The 18,652-nt window shown below is 41.1% G+C and overlaps 1 protein-coding gene across 1 annotated transcript in view; it reads left to right on the forward strand.

The window, feature by feature from the left end:
* PLEKHG7 (pleckstrin homology and RhoGEF domain containing G7) overlaps positions 1-18,652 on the forward strand; it is an 88,988-nt gene that overhangs the window by 15,730 nt on the left and 54,606 nt on the right. The window contains exons 4-5 of the mRNA XM_043891078.1: positions 2,593-2,720; positions 5,288-5,328. Coding sequence (XP_043747013.1) covers positions 2,593-2,720; positions 5,288-5,328 — 169 coding nt within the window. The remainder of the gene's footprint in view (positions 1-2,592; positions 2,721-5,287; positions 5,329-18,652) is intronic.

Raw genomic sequence — 18,652 nt, forward strand, 5'->3', positions numbered from 1 at the left:
TTAACTCAGACCCCTCCATCCTCATAACCACCATGGACATTAGATTGGCAAATAACAAAAGTGGGAGTGTTGTGAAAAGTTGTAACTCTAATGATTTTGTTAAAAACCTCATCAAAAACAGGTGGTGAGAAAGTCAAATGAGAGTGCAGAATTCTTGGAGAAGGACGTTCAGGATGAGGAGATGTGTGTTAGTTAAGACAGCCTTTGTCTGCATATCAGAACCCAACTAAAACAACATAAGCAAGTAAAGGATATTCTCTTGTAACATAACCAATCCTGTCAGGCCCCTTCTTTTCTCCTGTTCTGCTGTTTCATTTGTAAGATTACTGGTATACTTTCAGGTATCAAGACATGTTCATGACAACAATAAGGGAAAAGGGTGAATCTAGCCTCCTTTGTCCCCTTTGAAAAATTTTCCCAAGAGCTACACCCTGAAACTTCAGTTTAAATCTCACTGGCCAAATTTGTGTCACATAGCCTCTGCTAGCTGCAAGGGAATCAGGGGTTGTCAGTGCATTAACTCGGCACATGGCACCCCTGACAAGCAGTGTTTTGACAAGGGCAGGCATATTGGCTTGATAGCTAGCAGTTCTGCAACATTATTCTAAAATTTTCCAATTTAAAAAAAAAGGAACAGAGAGAAGCCAGTCAAAATAAATTTTTAAACCCTAGGAAATGCAGCTAATTGAATAAATCTGAGCCTGATTTTATCTAAGTAATTTCCTTTCAAGTTCCTTAGATAATCCATGGCCCTAAATCTCATGAGATGAATAGGAGTTAGAGGTTTGGAGAGGGCAGAGAGAGTACAAAGCATTCCTAGTTAAGTCACTGACATGTGAAGCATTTTGTGTGGGAAATTGCAATCCATTCCCAGAGAAGAAATGGCAAAGTAAAGAGTATTAGGAAGGTTACTGGGCCAGTTCATGGAAGGCTTACATGGATTCTTTAAAAACATGTTTATCTGAAGCTAGGGAGGGACTAGGGCCAGACTTATATTTTGGATAACTTACATTTAGTGACTGGATGTGGGATGGGACAAAAATGATGGAGCAGAAGGTGAAGATAAAAGTGATGAGACAACTGCGTTAATACAGATGGAAGCCATTGAGGACCTGGTCTAGGGGATGCCAGACAGCACACAAATATGAAGAAATATTTCTTTGAGCATCAGAGGAGACTTCTTAGAGGAAGCAGGTTTTTATAACTGACAGTTTAACTTTCTTTTATGCCTCTGTCATCTGTCTTCAGAATCTGAGGCATTCTTACCTCATAGATTTTGTAGCAATTTAAAACCGCAGATGCAGAGGTCCACCTTCAGACCTAGTGGATCAGAAGCCAAGAGTTAGGACTTGGGGATGGGTAATAAAATAAATTCCACTGGCTATTCTAATACCAGGCTTTGGTCAACAGCATGTTAGGCCTGACATGACATGAGCAGGACACCAGCAGCAGATATATTGATAGGAAGAAGAGCATGAGAGCCAAGAATATTCAGTTATGAGACAAGAGATGAAAGTACAGGCAGAAAGGGCATCAATCCTGCAAAAAAGTCAGCAGCATGGCACTTGGCTACAAGGCATTGAGGACTCACGCTATAGGCAGGTGGGAAAGTGGAAGGATCAGAGGAGGGACTGGCCTAGGGAGCCTCAAGGGGCTCCAGGCAAGGCCTCTTTGTTGGAAGAGGAAAGCTGCGTGGCAGTAACCCAAATCATAGCCAAAGGAACATGACAGACCCAGACTCCAAACATTCAAGGCAAATTCATAGCTATACTTTTTGTTGGAGACAAAATTCCTCTGTATATAAAGTAAATGATATGCTAAGCTATTTGATTAAAAAGGGAATTTAGATATTACATAGGTTGGTAAGTAGAGGGAATTGCATTTCCTCATCCTCAGAATAGACTAAAGGACTATCTGAACAGCTCCGATGCGGAAACTGTGAAAAATCCCTACAATTGAATGCTGTCATTCCTTACTCCTTTTGTTGCTTAGAAATCACTGATCATACGCCTAGTGGTTTTGCGGCTACTCCGCACTGTGTCTGATGTCAGCCATTTATTTTGTGCACATCCGACAGACAGGAAGTTTCGTGAAATAGGGTAGAAGAAAGGAGAAGGTAGATAGGCCTGTTGGCTAAGCTTTTCCAACAGCAGTTGCCATTTTTCCCTGGGAAAAATAAAAGTGTTGCCTTTAAACAATGAGCCTCCGATATCTAGGGGTGTGTGTGGTGGTACCCGTGCATCCTGTTCCCTCTGAGGTCATGTGAGTAACTTGCAAAGACTCTTGTGTTTAAAGGCTTTCTCCTAGTGTCCTCCTGAGTCAGAACACATCTGGTATATTTGTGTTGACACTTCCAGGTAAACTCTTCTGCTTTGAATTAGTCAAAAACCATTAACAGTCAGTAAGGCTCAAAAAGGTGTCAAACATGGGGTGTGTGGGTCATCACAGCCCTCCATGCCTGGAGTGGCCTCCTAAGAAAGCCAGCATTAATTGAGCTGCCAGCAGTCACTTCTGAGTACCTAGGGTTGGTCTGAGTGATACCACTCCCCGCATGTCAGCTATAAGCACTCCTCTTCCATCTCCTGAACACAGGTTCTACGAGCACAGGAGGAGTTCTGTGGTGCTCAACTTACCTGGCCTTGAGGTGTTCCCCGGGGACCTTCTGGTGTCAGCTGGAGCCGCGGACTACCTGTGCCATCCACTTCTGCTGCTGAATTCAGGTCCTGTCCGTTCAACTTTTATTACATGCCCACTATGGGGTGGATGTTATAATAAGCAGAGGATATTTACAGAATATTTAATGACTACAAGAACATGCACACTAACAAGTTAGATATCTCACCAACTAGGACAAGCATCAGCCGTGAATTATGGGAACCAACTGAATTGGGCGTCCCACTTAGAGAGATGGATAAGTTATGGACCTTCCTCAAAAGGTCCTCTTGTCAAATAATATACCTCATGTCCAGGACCTGGAGCAGGTGCACCAAGTGATGGTCACCTCCCTGGAGCAGGATGCCCTGTCTGGGCTGGTGGGCAGCATCCCTGCCATTGCCGTCATCCACTCCCTGCTCCTGGCCTTCAGCCCCACGCCAGTGTCTCCAACGAGGGTGGTACCCGTGGAGACAAAGGCCCTGGTGACAGCAGATTACTGTTGGAGCAGATTAGAGGGAGGCAGCCTTAAGGGTGGATCTTCTGCATTTTGGAGTCAGTTGTGGAAAAAAAAGAACAGTTGCAGTGTTCGGGACACATTCCCATGGTCCCAATGGTAGCCATTCAGAGCTAAAAGGATACTTGAGTATTATTATTCACCCTGCTAGTTTTTAAACTGGCTTTGTTCTTAGCAGAGCCCTTTTTTACAGAGGAGTCCTTACCTGGAAATCCAGTCCACAAAACAGATCCAGATGGAGTTTCAGTGCTTGAAAATGGGGCGAGTCCCAAAGACTCACCTCCAGGGCATTCCCCTGAAGCGCGGGGCCACCTGTGGCAGCATCCTTGGGAAACCACCCAGCTCTTGCCTCATTCCCATGTGTGTGCCAGGTGAGACCCAGCAAGGAAGGGTGACCTGGTCGTGGTGCCCGCTGGTGTCGGAGGAACGGGATTCAGACTCTTGACTGCTGGCTAGCCCAGTGAGCTCTCCACCAGCCTGTACCAGCCACCTGTTGTACAGGCAGCCCTAGTCTTATGTAAGCAACTCAGCTGTAAGTGAATAAAGTATAAATGACATTCGTAGAGCCATTCAGTCTTTGTAAACCCCTTTCACATCTACTGTCTTAGATAACACAACAATCCAAGTGACCATCTGTCTCATAGGATACAACCATCCAAATGAACACACAAAAAGGGATTCAGTGGACTCAAGGGACTCAAGGCCGGGCCCCTTGACATTAAAGCTAGTTCTAACCACAGTGTAGCCTTAAGAGTTAGACCATGTTCTGTAATACTTTGCACATGCTCTAAACTGAGTAACAACTAAATCAGTACTTGTCAGATGAAGAGTTTCAGCATTGTCTGAAAAATTCTGGGGTCCCATGCCAGACCTTCTGAACTAGAAACTCTGGGAATGGGGCCCAGCAGTATGTTTTTTAATAAGCCCCCAGGTGATTCTTTTGCCAGCTAAAGGTTGAGATCCACTATGCTGAGGAACAAGGTCACAATTGCTGCATGATATTCTTTGTTCATTGCTAGGCGGGTGTGCCTGGCATCACAGTAGATGCCACATAGTGAAAGATATGGAGCATTCTTCACCATATCCCTCCATGCCCTCATCTCCAGGAGTTTAGAATAGAGTCCTCATGTCCCCAAACCATGGTCTCATGTGCTTCTCCAGAGATACCAATTATCGCAGTTCAATTTGGACATCATAATTTAACTCCAGATGTTTGAAAGCTGAGAGTGGTAAAGCAGATTTGTCTCTAAGGGAGGTTCCACCTAGTCTCCCCTTTAGAAAGATCAATAAGGTGGTCAGAATGAGCAAGGTAATTGATTGGATTCCAGGGTTCCAATGGGAAAAGTCCCTCAAGCACACTCTTTTTTGGTAAATGCTTTCATCTGATGGAAGTATTAATATTATGCACAACCTCCTGATGAATGAGTAGAAACAGAGACAAACCTTTAAGACATCCATTTTGTGTGTGGATTATCAGAACATCTTACCTAAACCTAAGAGATGATTCCCAGCTTTTTCTGGGTTGCATTAAAAATTAATGAAAATGACATAAAAATCAAGAATCCACAATCTAATCTCTTTACTTCCTGATCATCAAAAGAATGTATTACTGAATGACTTCTCGATTTGAGGCAACTCCTAAGGACTCTGTGGATGATGTCCAGTAGAGACAATAAGCCCCTGATCTGTTGATGTCCCCCTATTTCAGGAGTCTGCATTCATCCACACCTGGGGGTTATATGCTAGGGTGGTTTCCAGTGTTAGAATGAAGCCCTTTCAGCCCCCAAAGTCCTATAACTCTGTCTAAAATTAATTATGCAGCATTTTATTGCATTTTATAGATTTCTCCTTGAACGGTAGGGGGAAAAGAGGCTGAAACAGGACAGTATCACCAGAAGGTAGCAATAGAACACCAGCCTTTCAGTTGCAACATTGTTTCATTCACTCAGCTGCATAAATAAAAATATTGATTCTGTGCATTCTCAAGAGAGGGAGAGTTAAAGCAGGAAAAATTCTGTTTGGCTCCTTTGGAAAAGCGGGTTTTGTAAAGCACTGCCTTGATTTGTCACTAGTTCCTCAAAGTACTAACATATCTTCTCTAATTTCTTCACCCACCAGAATCCAAAAAGCCAAGATGGCCTTTCTCCAAGAGAGGAGTGGTGAGTGTTGAGCAATTGTCATTTTTGTTTTAATTAAGCCGCCAGTAGCTGGGAAATGAAGGAATGTCTGAAAAGCCTCTTCATCATACTTTACCTTCTTGTGACAGCAGATGGCACAGGAAGTTTAAATTATATCATCACGTTTGTAGTAGTGGATACAGAACTTGCCAAATGATGCCACTTGGTGCAGTGATACAGTGCTAATTGCCAGTGGTTAATGAGCTCTGCAAGAAAACAAAGCAGTCCTAATATTGTGATGCCTTACAGCTCCAAATTTATAACTTGACACAGCTTAGGAAACGGCTCACTTGATGGAGAAAACTTGCACAAGCGTATGCCCCAGTTTGCAGTCAGCGTCGAGCATGTTGGGGACATTGAAAAATTAATGAGATATTACAGACACAGATTCCACAGATACATTCTATTTCTGGGAAAGCCAGTTGGATTAATCCTAGTGGATTTTCTTTAATTCCTGGTGCCCTCAATTATTGAAGAGTTATAAATTGAAAATCAGCGGTGCCTGATTCTTTCCTGCCTAGGACGTGAGCTGGCCACAGTGAAACCTTCCCTGCCAACATGCTGAGGACAGAGGGAAGGAGGGTTCCTCAGTCCTGGAGTGAGGAGGAAGGAGAGGAACTGACTGTGTTCACCCCACGACACCTACACACCACAGCCAGCAGCACCAGGAGGGCCTGATGAGTAGTTACTGCACCTCCTTGTGTCAAAAAACAAAAGAAAAATCTGCTCACGTGGCCTCTCCAATCAGTTTGCCATCAGTTGCTGACATCTACCTTGGAGGTTCTATGGATACACATACTTTGATTTTTTTTTTTAAGTACCATAGCTAAGTTAAAGGCTCTCTGAGATTTCAATCCCAGCTGCTCCACTTAATGCTCTGTGACCTTGGCCAAATGAATTCATTTCCCTCAGCTCCAAGTCCTTCCCTGTTTAAGAAAGAAGAAAAAAAAAGCAGATGGTTATAGTACCAGCCTCATAGGGTGGTTGTGACAAATAAGTAATGCATCTGAAGTGTATCCCAGCACTGGGTGCATCTGCAAAAAATCAGTATTGGCCATATTTTTGAGAGTATCATTTGTGACCACGGTTTGGAACATTACTTGTTCTCATAATGAAGTATATGAGTGACTTTCACATTTTTTCAAGGGGAAAAAGTTTGTGTGAGTGTCTTAGTCACATTGGGCTGCCATAAAATACCACAGGCCAGGTGGCTGAAACTGCTAATATTTATTTCTCACATCTCTGGAGGCTGGGAAGTCCCAGATCGGAGTGCCACATGGTTGGGTTCTGGTGAGAGATCTTTTCCTGGCTTCCAGATGGCCTGCTCCACCGTGTCTTCACATGTGGAGAGAGAGCTCTGCTGTCTCTTCTTCTTCTTATAAGGAAACTAATGTCATCATGAGGGCCCTACCGTCATGACCTCATCTAAACCTAATTACCTCCCAACAGTTTCACCTGCAAATAACACTGAGGGGTTTGGGCTTTAAATATATGAATTTTAGGGGAACAGAAACATTCAGTCCATAGGGACACAGTCTAAACATCACAAATTGAAAATCATAAACTGTTAGTAAAACTATAATTTGTCACCAGGGCTGTTGCTCACCAGTCATTCTCATTTTGCCCCTCTTTAGGGACATGATATGACTGTTTTCCTGGCAGGTTTGAGGCAGGGCCTGTGGTGCCGCCTCTCCTGGGATCCTTGCTTATTTAAATGGAGGCAGAGTCAGTTGTTAGTCAGGTCTGGGGTCTCAGCATGCATGCCGTCGTGTCCAACTCTTTGTGATCCCATGGACTGTAGCCCACCAGGCTCCTCTGTCTATAGAATTCTCCGGGCAAGGATACTGGAGTGGGTTGCCATTTCCTTCTCTAAGATGAGTGGAAGGGGCATCTCCCATCAGCTCTCCTGAGGGCTCCTCCAGAGCAGGAAGCTAGATTGTGCTTTCAGAAGGGAAGACTTACCTAAGGAAGGGATATACTTACAAGTTTTTATGATCCATCTGTTTTTTTCCCATAAAGTAATTTGTTCCACATGTACTGAATAACTGTATGTGCCAAATGCTGGACTAGGTACGTAAGATGCCAAGATGCTCATTCTCAGCTTACAGTTGAGAAGGTCAGACTGACATGTAAATTGGAAAAAAATTAGATAAATGGCTTGCATAATGTTGGAGGTGGATAGGCAGAGGTGGAGATACACAAAGAACAATCAGTGAAATGACAAAATGTTTCAGTAAATGTTCTCAGTCAGTAATGGAGGGAAATTCATTTCTTAAAGGCCCACTTTTAAAGGGACACAATGTCTGGTCTCCTTAAAATTTAGTGTCTACTCCTCTATCTTTTTAGCCTTTTTTATTGAGCAGTTCATATCTATGTAAATGATAATCCACATCAATATCACACACTACCATATTGTAATGTATTTCCCCAATCTATCACAGATACTTCCTTTCCTTACCTTTCTTTCTTCTCTCCTTCCTTTCTTCCCAACCATCAGTAACAATATCTGTAATAAAAGCAAGCACATATATAATTTTTACCATGTTACCAGGTAGTGTTTCTGTTTACATATTCCTGTTTAAGTATTTCATAGTTTACATATGTTAGCTCATTAATTCTCACAACAAACCAACAAGGTAGATAACATTATCATCCCCATTTTGCAAATGGGGAAACTGAGGTTCAGAGAGGTTTGAATAGCTTGCCTGAGATCGCACAGCTCATAAGTGACAGTGGGAATATGTCTCAGCAGCCCCGGGCAGCACTGCTCTGAATCTGTTTTAGCCCCCATACCAAATTGCTGCTCCAGCTGTGGGGTCTATAACCAGACCTGGGTACTCCCTCCCTCCTCCTCATCTTCACAGCTCTCAAAGATCCTGTCTCTCCTCACCAATTCAAGTCAACCACTAGGAAGTCCACATATTCACATACAGTCAACCCTCTGTGTCTGTAGGTTCTGTATCCTTGAATTCAGCCAACTGCAAATAAAAAATATTTGAAAAAATACTCCAGAAATTTCCAAAAAGCAAAACTTGAATTTGCCATGCAGCAACAACAGTATACATACTATTTACATTGTGTTAGGTGTAAGTAGTCTAGTGGGCTTCCCTTATAGCTCAGTTGGTAAAGAATCTGCCTGCAATGCAGGAGACCTGGATTCGATCCCTGGGTTGGGAAGATCCCCTGGAGAAGGGAAAGGTTACCCTCTCCAGTATTCTGGCCTGGAGAATTCCATGGACTGTATAGTCCATGGGGTCAGAAAGAGTCAGACACAACTGAGTGACTTTCACTTTAGAGGTGATTTAAAGTATATGAGAAGATGTGTGTAGACTATATGAAAATACATTTTATATAAGGGACTTTAGCATCTGTACATTTTGGTATCTGAAGAGGTCCTAGAACCAGTCCCCCTAGGATACTGAGGGCTGACTATATACCAATTTATTCCAGTTCCATATCACCAGTGTCTACTACAAACTTTCATCCCACGTACCTCTTAGGTATTTTTTAATTGGAGGAAAATTGCTTTACGATGTTGTGATGGTTTCTGTAGTACAATGCTAATCAGTCATAATTGTGCATATACCTCCTTCCTCTTAAGCCTCCATCCCCTCCTCTGATCCCACCCCTCAAGATCATCACAGACCATCTAGCTGGGTAACCTGTGTTATATAACAGCTTCTCACCAGGTACCTATTTTAAACATGGTAGTGTATATATGGTACTGGCACAAAAACAAAAATATAGACCAATGGAACAAGATAGACAGCCCAGAGATAAACCCACTCCATTTGTTCCACTCTCTCCTTCCCCCACTATGTCCAGAAGTCAATTATCTACATCTGCATCTCCATTCTGCCCCGCCAATAGGTTCATTGATACCATTTTTCTAGATTCCATGTATATGTGTTAATATACAATATTTTTTTTTTCTTTCTGACTTCACTCTGTATGACAGGCTCTAGGTTCATCCATCTCACTAGAACTGACTCAAATTTGTTTCCTTTTATGACTGAGGAATATTCCATTGTGTATACGAACCACATCTTCTTTATCCGTTCATCTGTCAGTGGACATCTAGGTTGCTTCTCTGCCCTACCTGTTGTAAATAGTGCTGCTATGAACTTTGGGGTACATGTGTCTTTTTCAGTTATGGTGTTCTCAGAGTATGTGCCCAGTAGTGGGATTGCTGGGTCATATGGTAGTTTTATTCCTAGTTTTTTAAGAAATTCCTATGCTGTTCTCCATACATCAGTATGAAATCTCCCATACTGTTACATATAGTGACTGTATCAATTTACTTTCCCACCAAACAGTGCAAGAGGGTTCCCTTTTCTTGCACATCATTTCTAGAATTTACTGTTGGTAGGTTTTTGGATGATGGCCATTCTGATTGGTGTGAGGTGATACATCATTGTAGTTTTGATTTGAATTTCTCTAGTAATTAGTGATATTCAGTGTCTTCATGTGTTTATTGGCCATCTGTATGTCTTTGGAGAAATGTCTGTTAAGGTCTTCTGCCTGTTTTTGATTGGGCTGGTTTTTTTTTTTCTGATATTGCACTATATGAACTGCTTATATATTTTGGAGATTAATCCTTTGTCAGTTGTTTCATATACCATTATTTTCTCCCATTCTGAGTTCTCTAGTGCTCAGTCGTGTCCAAATCTTGCTGACCCCATTGATCGTAGCCTGCCAGGCCCTTCTGTCCGTGGGATTCCCAGATGGGAATACTCGAGTGGGTTGCCATTTCCTTCTCTCATCTTCAAGGTTGTCTTTTAATCTTGTCTATTGTTTCCCTTGCTGTGCAAAAGCTTTTAAGTTTCATTAGGTTCCATTTGTTTGTTTTTGTTTTCATTTCCGTTACTCTAGGAGGTAGGTCAGATAGAATCTTGCTGTGATTTACGTGTACTGCTTATGTTTTCCTCTAAGAGGTTTATAGTTTTTAGCCTTACATTTAAGTCCTTAATCCGTTTTCAGATTATTTTTGTGTAAGGTGTTAGGAAGTGTTCTGTTTTCATTGTTTTACATATGTCCAGTCTTCCTAGCACCACTTATTAAAGAGGCTGTCTTTGCCCCATTATATATTATTGCCTCTTTAGTCAAAGATAAGGTGCCCATAGGTACATGGGTTTATCTCTGGGCTGTCTGTCTTGTTCCATTGGTCTATATTTCTGTTTTTGTGCCAGTACCATACTGTCTTGATGACTGTAGCTTCATAGTATAGTCTAAAGTCAGGAAGATTGAATCCTCTTGTTCTGTTTTTTCCTTTTCAAGGTTGCTTTAGCTATTCAGGGTCTTTCATGTTTCCTTACAGACTGAAATTTATTGTTCTAGTTCTGTGAAAAATACCATTGGTAGTTTGAAAATGATTGCATTGAATCCGTACATTGCTTTGGATAGTATAGTCATCTTTACAATATTGATTCTTCCAATCCAAGAGCATGGTGTATCTTTCCATCTGTGTCATGTTTAATTTCTTTCATCAATGTATTATAGTTCTCAGAAATAGAGGTCTTTTGTCTCTTTAAATAGGTTTTTTCCTAGATATTTTACTCTTTTTGTTACAATGTTGAATGGGCTTGTTTCCTTAATTTCTCTTTCTGATTTTTTGTCCTTAGTGTATAGGAATGCAGAGGATTTCTGTGTATTAATTTTATATCCTGCAGCTTTACTATATTCATTGATTAGCTCTAATAAGTTTCTCATGGCATCTTTAGGGCTTTCTATGTATAGTATCATGTTATTTGAAAACAGTGAGAGTTTTACTTTTTATTTTCCAGTCTGCATTCCTTTTCTTTCCTTTTCTTTGGTTGCTGTGGCTAGGAGAGGACTTCCAAAACTATGTTGAATAGTAATGGTTAGAGTGGGCACCCTTGTCTTGTTCTTGTTCTTAGAGTTAATGCTTTCAGTTTTTCACCACTGAGAATAATGTTTTCTGTGGGTTTGTTGTATATGGCCTTTATTATGTTGAGGTATGTTCCTTCTGTGCCTACTTTCTGGAGAGTTTTTATCATAATAAAAATTTTGAATTTTGAACGATAAGTGTTGAATTTTATCTAAAGCTTTCTCTGCATCTATTGAGATGATCATATGGTTTTTACCTTTCAGTTTGTTAATATGGTGTATCACATTGATTGATTTGCATATGTTGAAGAATCCTTGCATCTCTGGGGTAAAGCCCACTTGATCATGATGCGTAATCCTTTTAATGTGTTGTTGGATTCTATTTGTTAGAATTTTGTTGAGGATTTTTGCATCTTGTTCACCAGTGATATTGGCATATAATTTTCTTTTTTTGTGTTATTGTTGTCTGGTTTTGGTATGAGGGTAAAGGTGGCCTCATAGAATGAGTTTGGGAATCTTCCTTCCTCTGCAATTTTCTGGAAGAGTTTGAGCAAGATAGGTGTTACCTCTTCTCTAACTTTTGGCAGAATTCACCTGTGAAGCCATCTGGTCCTGGGCTTTTGTTTGTTGGAAAATTTTTAATTACCATTTCTATTTCCATGCTTGTGATTCATCTGTTCATATTTTCTATTTCTTCCTGGCCTAGTTTTGTTAGATTATACTTTTCTAAGAATTTGTCCATTTCTACCAGGTTGTCCATTTTATTGCATATAGTTGCTCTTATGATCCTTTGTATCTTTGTATTGTCTGTTGTAACGTCTCCTTTTTTATTTCCAGTTTTATTGATTTGAGTCTTCTTTTTTTCTTGATGAGTCTGGCTAATAGTTTGTCGATTATTTTTGTCTTCTCAAAGAACCAGCTTTAATTTTATTGATCTTTGCTTTTGTCTCTTTCATTTCTTTTTCACTTATTTCTGCTCTGATCTTTATGATTTCTTTCCTTCTTCTAACTTTGGGAGCTTTGTTCTCTTTCTTTTTTTTTTTAAAATGCAAATGGAAGAAAACTTTTATTTTTTTTGTTTGTTTTTTCTTTTTTTTTTTATTAATTTTTTTTTCATTTATTTCCACTAGCTGGAGGCTAATCACTTTGTTCTCTTTCTAGTTGCTTTACATGTGAGGTTAGAATTTTTTTTTGTGTGTGTGTTTCTCTTTTTTGTTGAGGTAGACTTGTGTTGCTGTAAACTCCCCTCTTAGCACTGCTTTTACTGCATCCCATAGGTTTGGGGTTATCATGTTTTCACTGTCATGTGTTTCTAAAAATCTTTCTTCTACTAAATTTGGGAGTGGGTTGTTCTTTGTGTATTGGGTTAGGTGTAAGATTACATTGTTTATTTGATGTTTCTCTTGTTTCTTGAGATAGGCTTGTATTGCTGCAAACTTCCCACTTAGCACTGCTTTTGCTGCATCCCACAGGTCTTGAGTTGTCATGTTTTCACTTTGTCATTCCTCTTTGATTCTTCAGTGACCTCTTGGTTATTCAAAAGCGTATTGTTTAGCCTCCGTGTGTTTGTGGTTTTTAGTTTGTTTTTTTCCCCTGTAGTTGATAAACACAGCCTTACAGCATTGTGGTCAGAAAAGATGCTTGAAATGATTCCAGTTTTTTTTAATTTACCAAGGCTTTATTTATGACGCAAGATATGATCTATCCTGGAGACTGTTCCATGTGTACTTGGGAAAAAAGTGAAATCTACTGTTTTGGATCGAAATGCCCTGTAGATACCAATTAGGTCCAACTGGTCCAATATATCATGTAAAGCTTATGTTTCCTTATTAATTTTCTCTCTGGATGATCTGTTCACTGGTGTGAGTGGGTGTTAAAGTCCCCCACTATTATTTTGCTACTGTCGATTTCCCCTTTAATAATTGTTAGCATTTGCCTTATGTATTGAGGTGCTCTATGTTGGGTAATATTTATAATTTTTATGTCTTATTCAACTGATCCCTTGATCATTATGTAGTATCTTTCCTATCTCTTATAATGGTCTTTATTTTGAAGTCTATTTTATCTGAGGAGTATTGCTACTCCCTTTTTCTTTGCATGGAATACCTTTTTCCAGTCCCTCATCTTCAATCTGTATGTGTCCCGAGGTCTAAATTGGGTCCCTTTTGGAGAGAATATGTTGAAGTCTAGTTTTTGTATCCACTCAGCCAGTCTTTATCTTTTGGTTGAAGCGTTTAGTCCACTTTTGTTTAAGGTAATTATTAATATGTATGATCCTATTACCTTTTACTTTTCTATTTGGGGTTTTTTTTTTTTTATAGGGTTTTTGTTTCTCTTGTGTTTCCTGTCTACAGAAGCTCCTTTAAGATTTGCTCTAAAGCTAATTTGGTGGTGCTGAATTCTCTTTTGCTTATCTGTAAATCTTTTGATTTTTCCTTCAAAACTGAATGAGATCCTTGCTGGATACAGTAATCTTGGTTGTACGTTTTTTTCCTCTCATCATTTTCAGTATATCCTGCCATTCCCTTATGACCTGCAGAATTTCTGTTGCAAGATCAGCTGTTAGCCTTGTGGGGATCCCCTTATATGTTATTTTTTGCTTTTACCTTGCTGCTTTTGATGTTTTTTCTTTGTGTTTAACTATCATTGCTGTGATTGATATGTCTTGGCATATTTCTATTTGAGTTCATTCTGTATGGGACTACCTGGACTTGGGTGGCTACTTCCTTTCCCATGTTAGGGAAGTTTCCAACTATAGTCTTCTCAAATATTTTCTCAGACCCTTTGTTTTCCTCTTCTTCTTCTGTTGTTGTTCATTTGCTCAGTCTTGTCTGACTCTTTGTGACCCCTTGGACTGCAGCAGGCCAGGCTTCCCTGTCTTTTACCTTCTCCCAGAGCTTGCTTAAACTCATGTCCATTGAGTCAATGATGCCATCCAACCATCTCATCCTCTGTTGTCCCCTTCTCCTCCTGCCTTCAATTTTTCCCAGCATCAGGGTCTTTTCTGATTAGTCACTTCTTCCCATCAGGTGGCAAAGTATTGGAACTTCAGCTTCAGGATCAGTCCTTCCAATGAATATTTAGGACTGATTTCCTTTATCATGGACTTGTTTGATCTCCTTGCAATCCAAGGGACTCTCAAGAGTCTTCTTCAACACCACAATTCAAAAGCATCAATTCTTCATCACTCAGCCTTCTTTATGGTCCAACTCTCACATCCATACGTGACTATTGGAAAAACCATAGCTTTGACCATACCAATCTTTGTTGGAAAAGTAATGTCTCTGCTTTTTAATATGCTGTCTAGGTTTGTCATAGCTTTCCTTCCAAGGAGCAAACTTCTTTTAATTTCATGGTTGCAGTCACCATCTGCAGTGATTTTGGAGCCCAAGAAAATAAAGTCTGTCACTGCTTTCATTGTTTCCCCATCTATTTACCATGAAGTGATGGGACAGGATGCCATGATCTTAGTTTTTTGAATATTGAGTTTTAAGCCAAGCTTTTTCACTCTCCTCTTTCACTTTCATCAAGGGGTTCTTGAGTTCCTCTTCTCTTTCTGCTTATTAGGGTAGTGTCATCTGCATATCTGAGGTTGTTGATATTTCTCCCAGCAATCTTGCTTCCAGCTTGAGCTTCATCCAGCCTGGCATTTTGCATGATGTACTCTGCATAGAAGTTAAATAAACAGGGTGACAATATACAGCCTTGACATACCCCTTTCCCAATTTGGAACCAGGCTGTTGTTCCATGTCCGGTTCTAACTGTTGCTTCTTGACCTGCATACAGATTTCTCAGGAGGCAGGTTAGGTATTTTGGTATTCCCATCTCTTTCAGAATTTTCCACAGTTTGTTGTGATCCACATAGTCAAAGGCTGTGGCGTAGTTAATAAAGCAGAAGTAGATGTTTTTCTGAAAGTCCCTTGCTTTTTCTATGATCCAGTGGATGTTGGCAATTTGATATCTGATTCTTATGCCTTTTCTAAATCCAGCTTGTATATCTGGAAGTTCTCAGTTCACATACTGTTGAAGCCTAGCTTGAAGGATTTTGAGCAGTACCTTACTAGCATGTGGAATAAGCACAATTGTGCAGTAGTTTGAACATGCTTTGACATTGTCCTTCTTTGAAATTGGAACGAACACTGACCTTTTCCAGACCTATGGCCACTGCTGAGTTTTCCAAATTTGCTGGCGTATTGAGTGTAGCACTTGAATAGCATCATCTTTTAGTATTTGAAATAACTCAGCTGGAATTCAGTTACCTCCACTAGCTTTGTTTCTAGTAATGCTTCCTAAAGCCTACTTCACTTCACACTCTAGACTGTCTGGCTCTAAGTGAGTCATGTAAGTAATAACCATTGTGGTTATCCAGGTCATTAAGACCTTTTTTGTATGGTTCTTCTGTGTATTCTTGGCCCTTCTTTATATCTTCTGCTTCTGTTAGTTCCATCCCATTGCTGTCCTGTATTGTGCCCATCTTTGCATGAAATGTTCCCTCGGTATCTCTGATTTCTTGAGGAGATCTCCAGTCTTTCCCATTCTGTTGTTTTCACCTCTTTCTTTGCATTGTTCCCTTATGAAGACTTTCTTATTGTTCTTCTCATTGAAGGTCCTTGTTAAACATTTCTTATATCTTCTTGATCCATGCCTTCATTCTATTTATCTGTGCCTCCATTTTATTTTCAAGATTTTGGGTCATCTTTACTATCATTACTCTGAATTCTTTTTCAGGTAGACTGCCTGTTTCCTCTTCATTTGTTTGGTCTTGTGGGTTTTTACCATGTTCCTTCATCTGCTGCATGTTTCTCTGTCTTCTTATTTCGTGTAGTTTGCTGTGTTTGGAGCCTCCTTTCTGCAGGCTGGAGGGCATAGTTCCTGTCTGTGGAACCTGCACCCGTGGGTGGTATTGGACCAGTGCCTTGTGAAGGCCTCCTGATTGAGGGGACTTGTACCTGTCATCTGGTGGATGGAACTGAACCTTGTCTCTCTGAAGGGCCTTGTTTTGTCCAGCAGTGTGTTTGGGGTGTCTCTGGGCTTGGTGTGGCTTTCAGCAGCCTGTCTGCTAATGGGCAGGGTTATGTTCCTATTTTGCTGAAGGGTTGGCATGAGGCGTCTGGCACTGAAGCTTACTGGCTTTTGGGTGGGGCCTAGTCTTAGTGTTGAGATAAAGGCCTTTGGGAGAACTCTTGCCAAATAATGTCTCATGGAGTTGGGGATTCTCGGTGGTCCAAAGTCCTGGAATTGGGTCTTGCAACTTGGAGATTCAAGCATGACCTCTTACTGTAGCACCAAGACTTCACAGGCCACACAGAAGACAAAACTCCAAGACAGTTGGTGAAAGCAACACTCACCAACCAAGAACACCCAAAGAAACTGACAGACTTATAAAGAGAATAGAGAAAAAAGAATAAAAACAGGAATCAAAAACAAAGAGAGCAGTCAAGCCAATAAAGAAACTCATAAATGGAAATGAATACTATAGACTAGCAAAAAGACAAAATCAAAAATATGGGGGGAAATGCAGTATAACTAAAGAGTATTGTAAAAATAGGGGAAAAAAGTAAGTTTATTTAAAAATAAGGTGTTTTTTAAAAAGGAAAAAGTAAGTTAAAAAGTAAAAATTAAAGGAATAATAAAGAACATTACAGTACAAACGGAGAGAGTGGTATAAGAAGAATGTCCTCCTGAGTCCTCCGTTGTCCTCTCCACACGGTGTGCACCAGTCTGCCTGCTCAGAAAGTCCTCCAGTATTTCTAGGAAAGTCTCTGAACCTGCTGTGGATGCTGTGGGGTCAGCTCAGACTCAGATCTGACCTTACTCTCGCTTGCTCCCCAAATCCACAGTTTCCCCCAAAGTCTAGAGTCTCAGGCTAATTGCAGAGATTTAATCTGCTGCACTTATGGATACAGGAGTGAATTCCCATCCTCCTCTTTATTCACACAGCCCCTGGTGCTCCACTTTGGTTTGGGGCCCACCTCTGTTTGTAGGCCACCCTCAAGTGTCTTCCCCACCCAGACCAGAGGGGGCAGAAGTAGCAGCTCGTTAAGACTCACTTGCTCAGTCAGGCTGGCAAGAAGAAGGGCTTTGGAAGCCTCAGATGGGGAGTGCCTGCTGCAGCCAAAGCCTATGGGAAGTTTCCACAGTCTGATGTGGGTCATGCATTCTCCCAGGGGATTGGCCCAAGTCTTGGGTCTCTCAGTAGAGCTAATTGCATGGGCTCCCAGGGAGGTATGGGTTGTAACCTGTGCCTGCTCACAGCCTGATGACAGCTGCTCCTTCTAGAGTTGGGACTGCAGTAGCAGTATTTTGTCCCCTACCTCAGGCCTTCTCCGTGGCTTTGGCAGTGGCCACTTGGCTTGCATTCCCCACTCTGGGATCATAAACTGCAGTTGTGTCTAGTTCTGCCACTGGTGCTCACTGGCTTAGGTGGTGGCTTTGGCCAGGCATATCTACCTCTTGTTCAGTCACTAAGTTGTGTCCGACTCTTTGCCACCCCATTAACTGCAGCACACAAGGCTTTCCTGTCCTTCACTGTCTCCCAAAGTTAGCTCAAACTCAATGTTCATTGAGTCAGTAGTGCCATCTAACCATCTCATCCTCTGTCACCCCCTTCTCCTCTTTGTCCTCAATCTTTCCCAGCATCAGGGTCTTTTCCAGTGAGACGGCTTTTCACATCAGGTAGACAAAGTATTGAAGCTTCAGCATCAGTCCTTCCAATAATACTCAGGGTTGATTTTCAGTAGGATTGGCTGGCTGGATCTCCTTGCTGTCCAAGGGACTTTCAAGTGTCTTCTCCAACACCACAGTTCAAAAGCATCAATTCTTGGGTGCTCAGCCTTCTTTATGGTCCAACTCTCACATCCATATATGAGTACTAGAAAAACCATAGCTTTGACCATGTGGACTTGTGTCAGCCAAGTGATGTCTCTGCTTTTGAATATGCTGTCTAGATTTATCATAACTTTTCTTCCAAGGAGCAAGCGTGTTTTAATTTCATGGTTGCAGTCACCATCTGCAGTAATATTGAAGCCCAAGCCCTGTCTGTCACTGTTTCCATTGTTTCCTCATCTGTTTGCCATGAAATGATGGGACTGGATGCCATTATGTTAGTTTTTTGAATGTTGAATTTCAAGCCAGTTTTTCACTCTCCTCTTTCACCCTCATCAAGAGGTTCTTGAGTTCCTCTTCAGTTTCTGCTATTAGAGTGGTATCATCTGCATATCTGAGGTTGTTGATATTTCTCCCAGCAGTCTTTATTCCAGCTTGAGCTTCATCCAGCCTGGCATTTTGCATGATGTACTCTTATTTATAAGCTAAATAGCCATGTCTAGTTCTAACTGTTGCTTCCTGTCCTGCATGCAAGTTTCTCAGGAGGCAGATTAGATGGTCTGATATTTCCATCTCTAAGACTTTTCCATGGTTTGTTGTAATCTACACAACCAAAGGCTGTAGCATAGTCAAT

The sequence above is a fragment of the Cervus elaphus genome, chromosome 3, assembly GCF_910594005.1.
Source record: "Cervus elaphus chromosome 3, mCerEla1.1, whole genome shotgun sequence".
NCBI classification, from domain to species: Eukaryota; Metazoa; Chordata; class Mammalia; order Artiodactyla; family Cervidae; genus Cervus; species Cervus elaphus.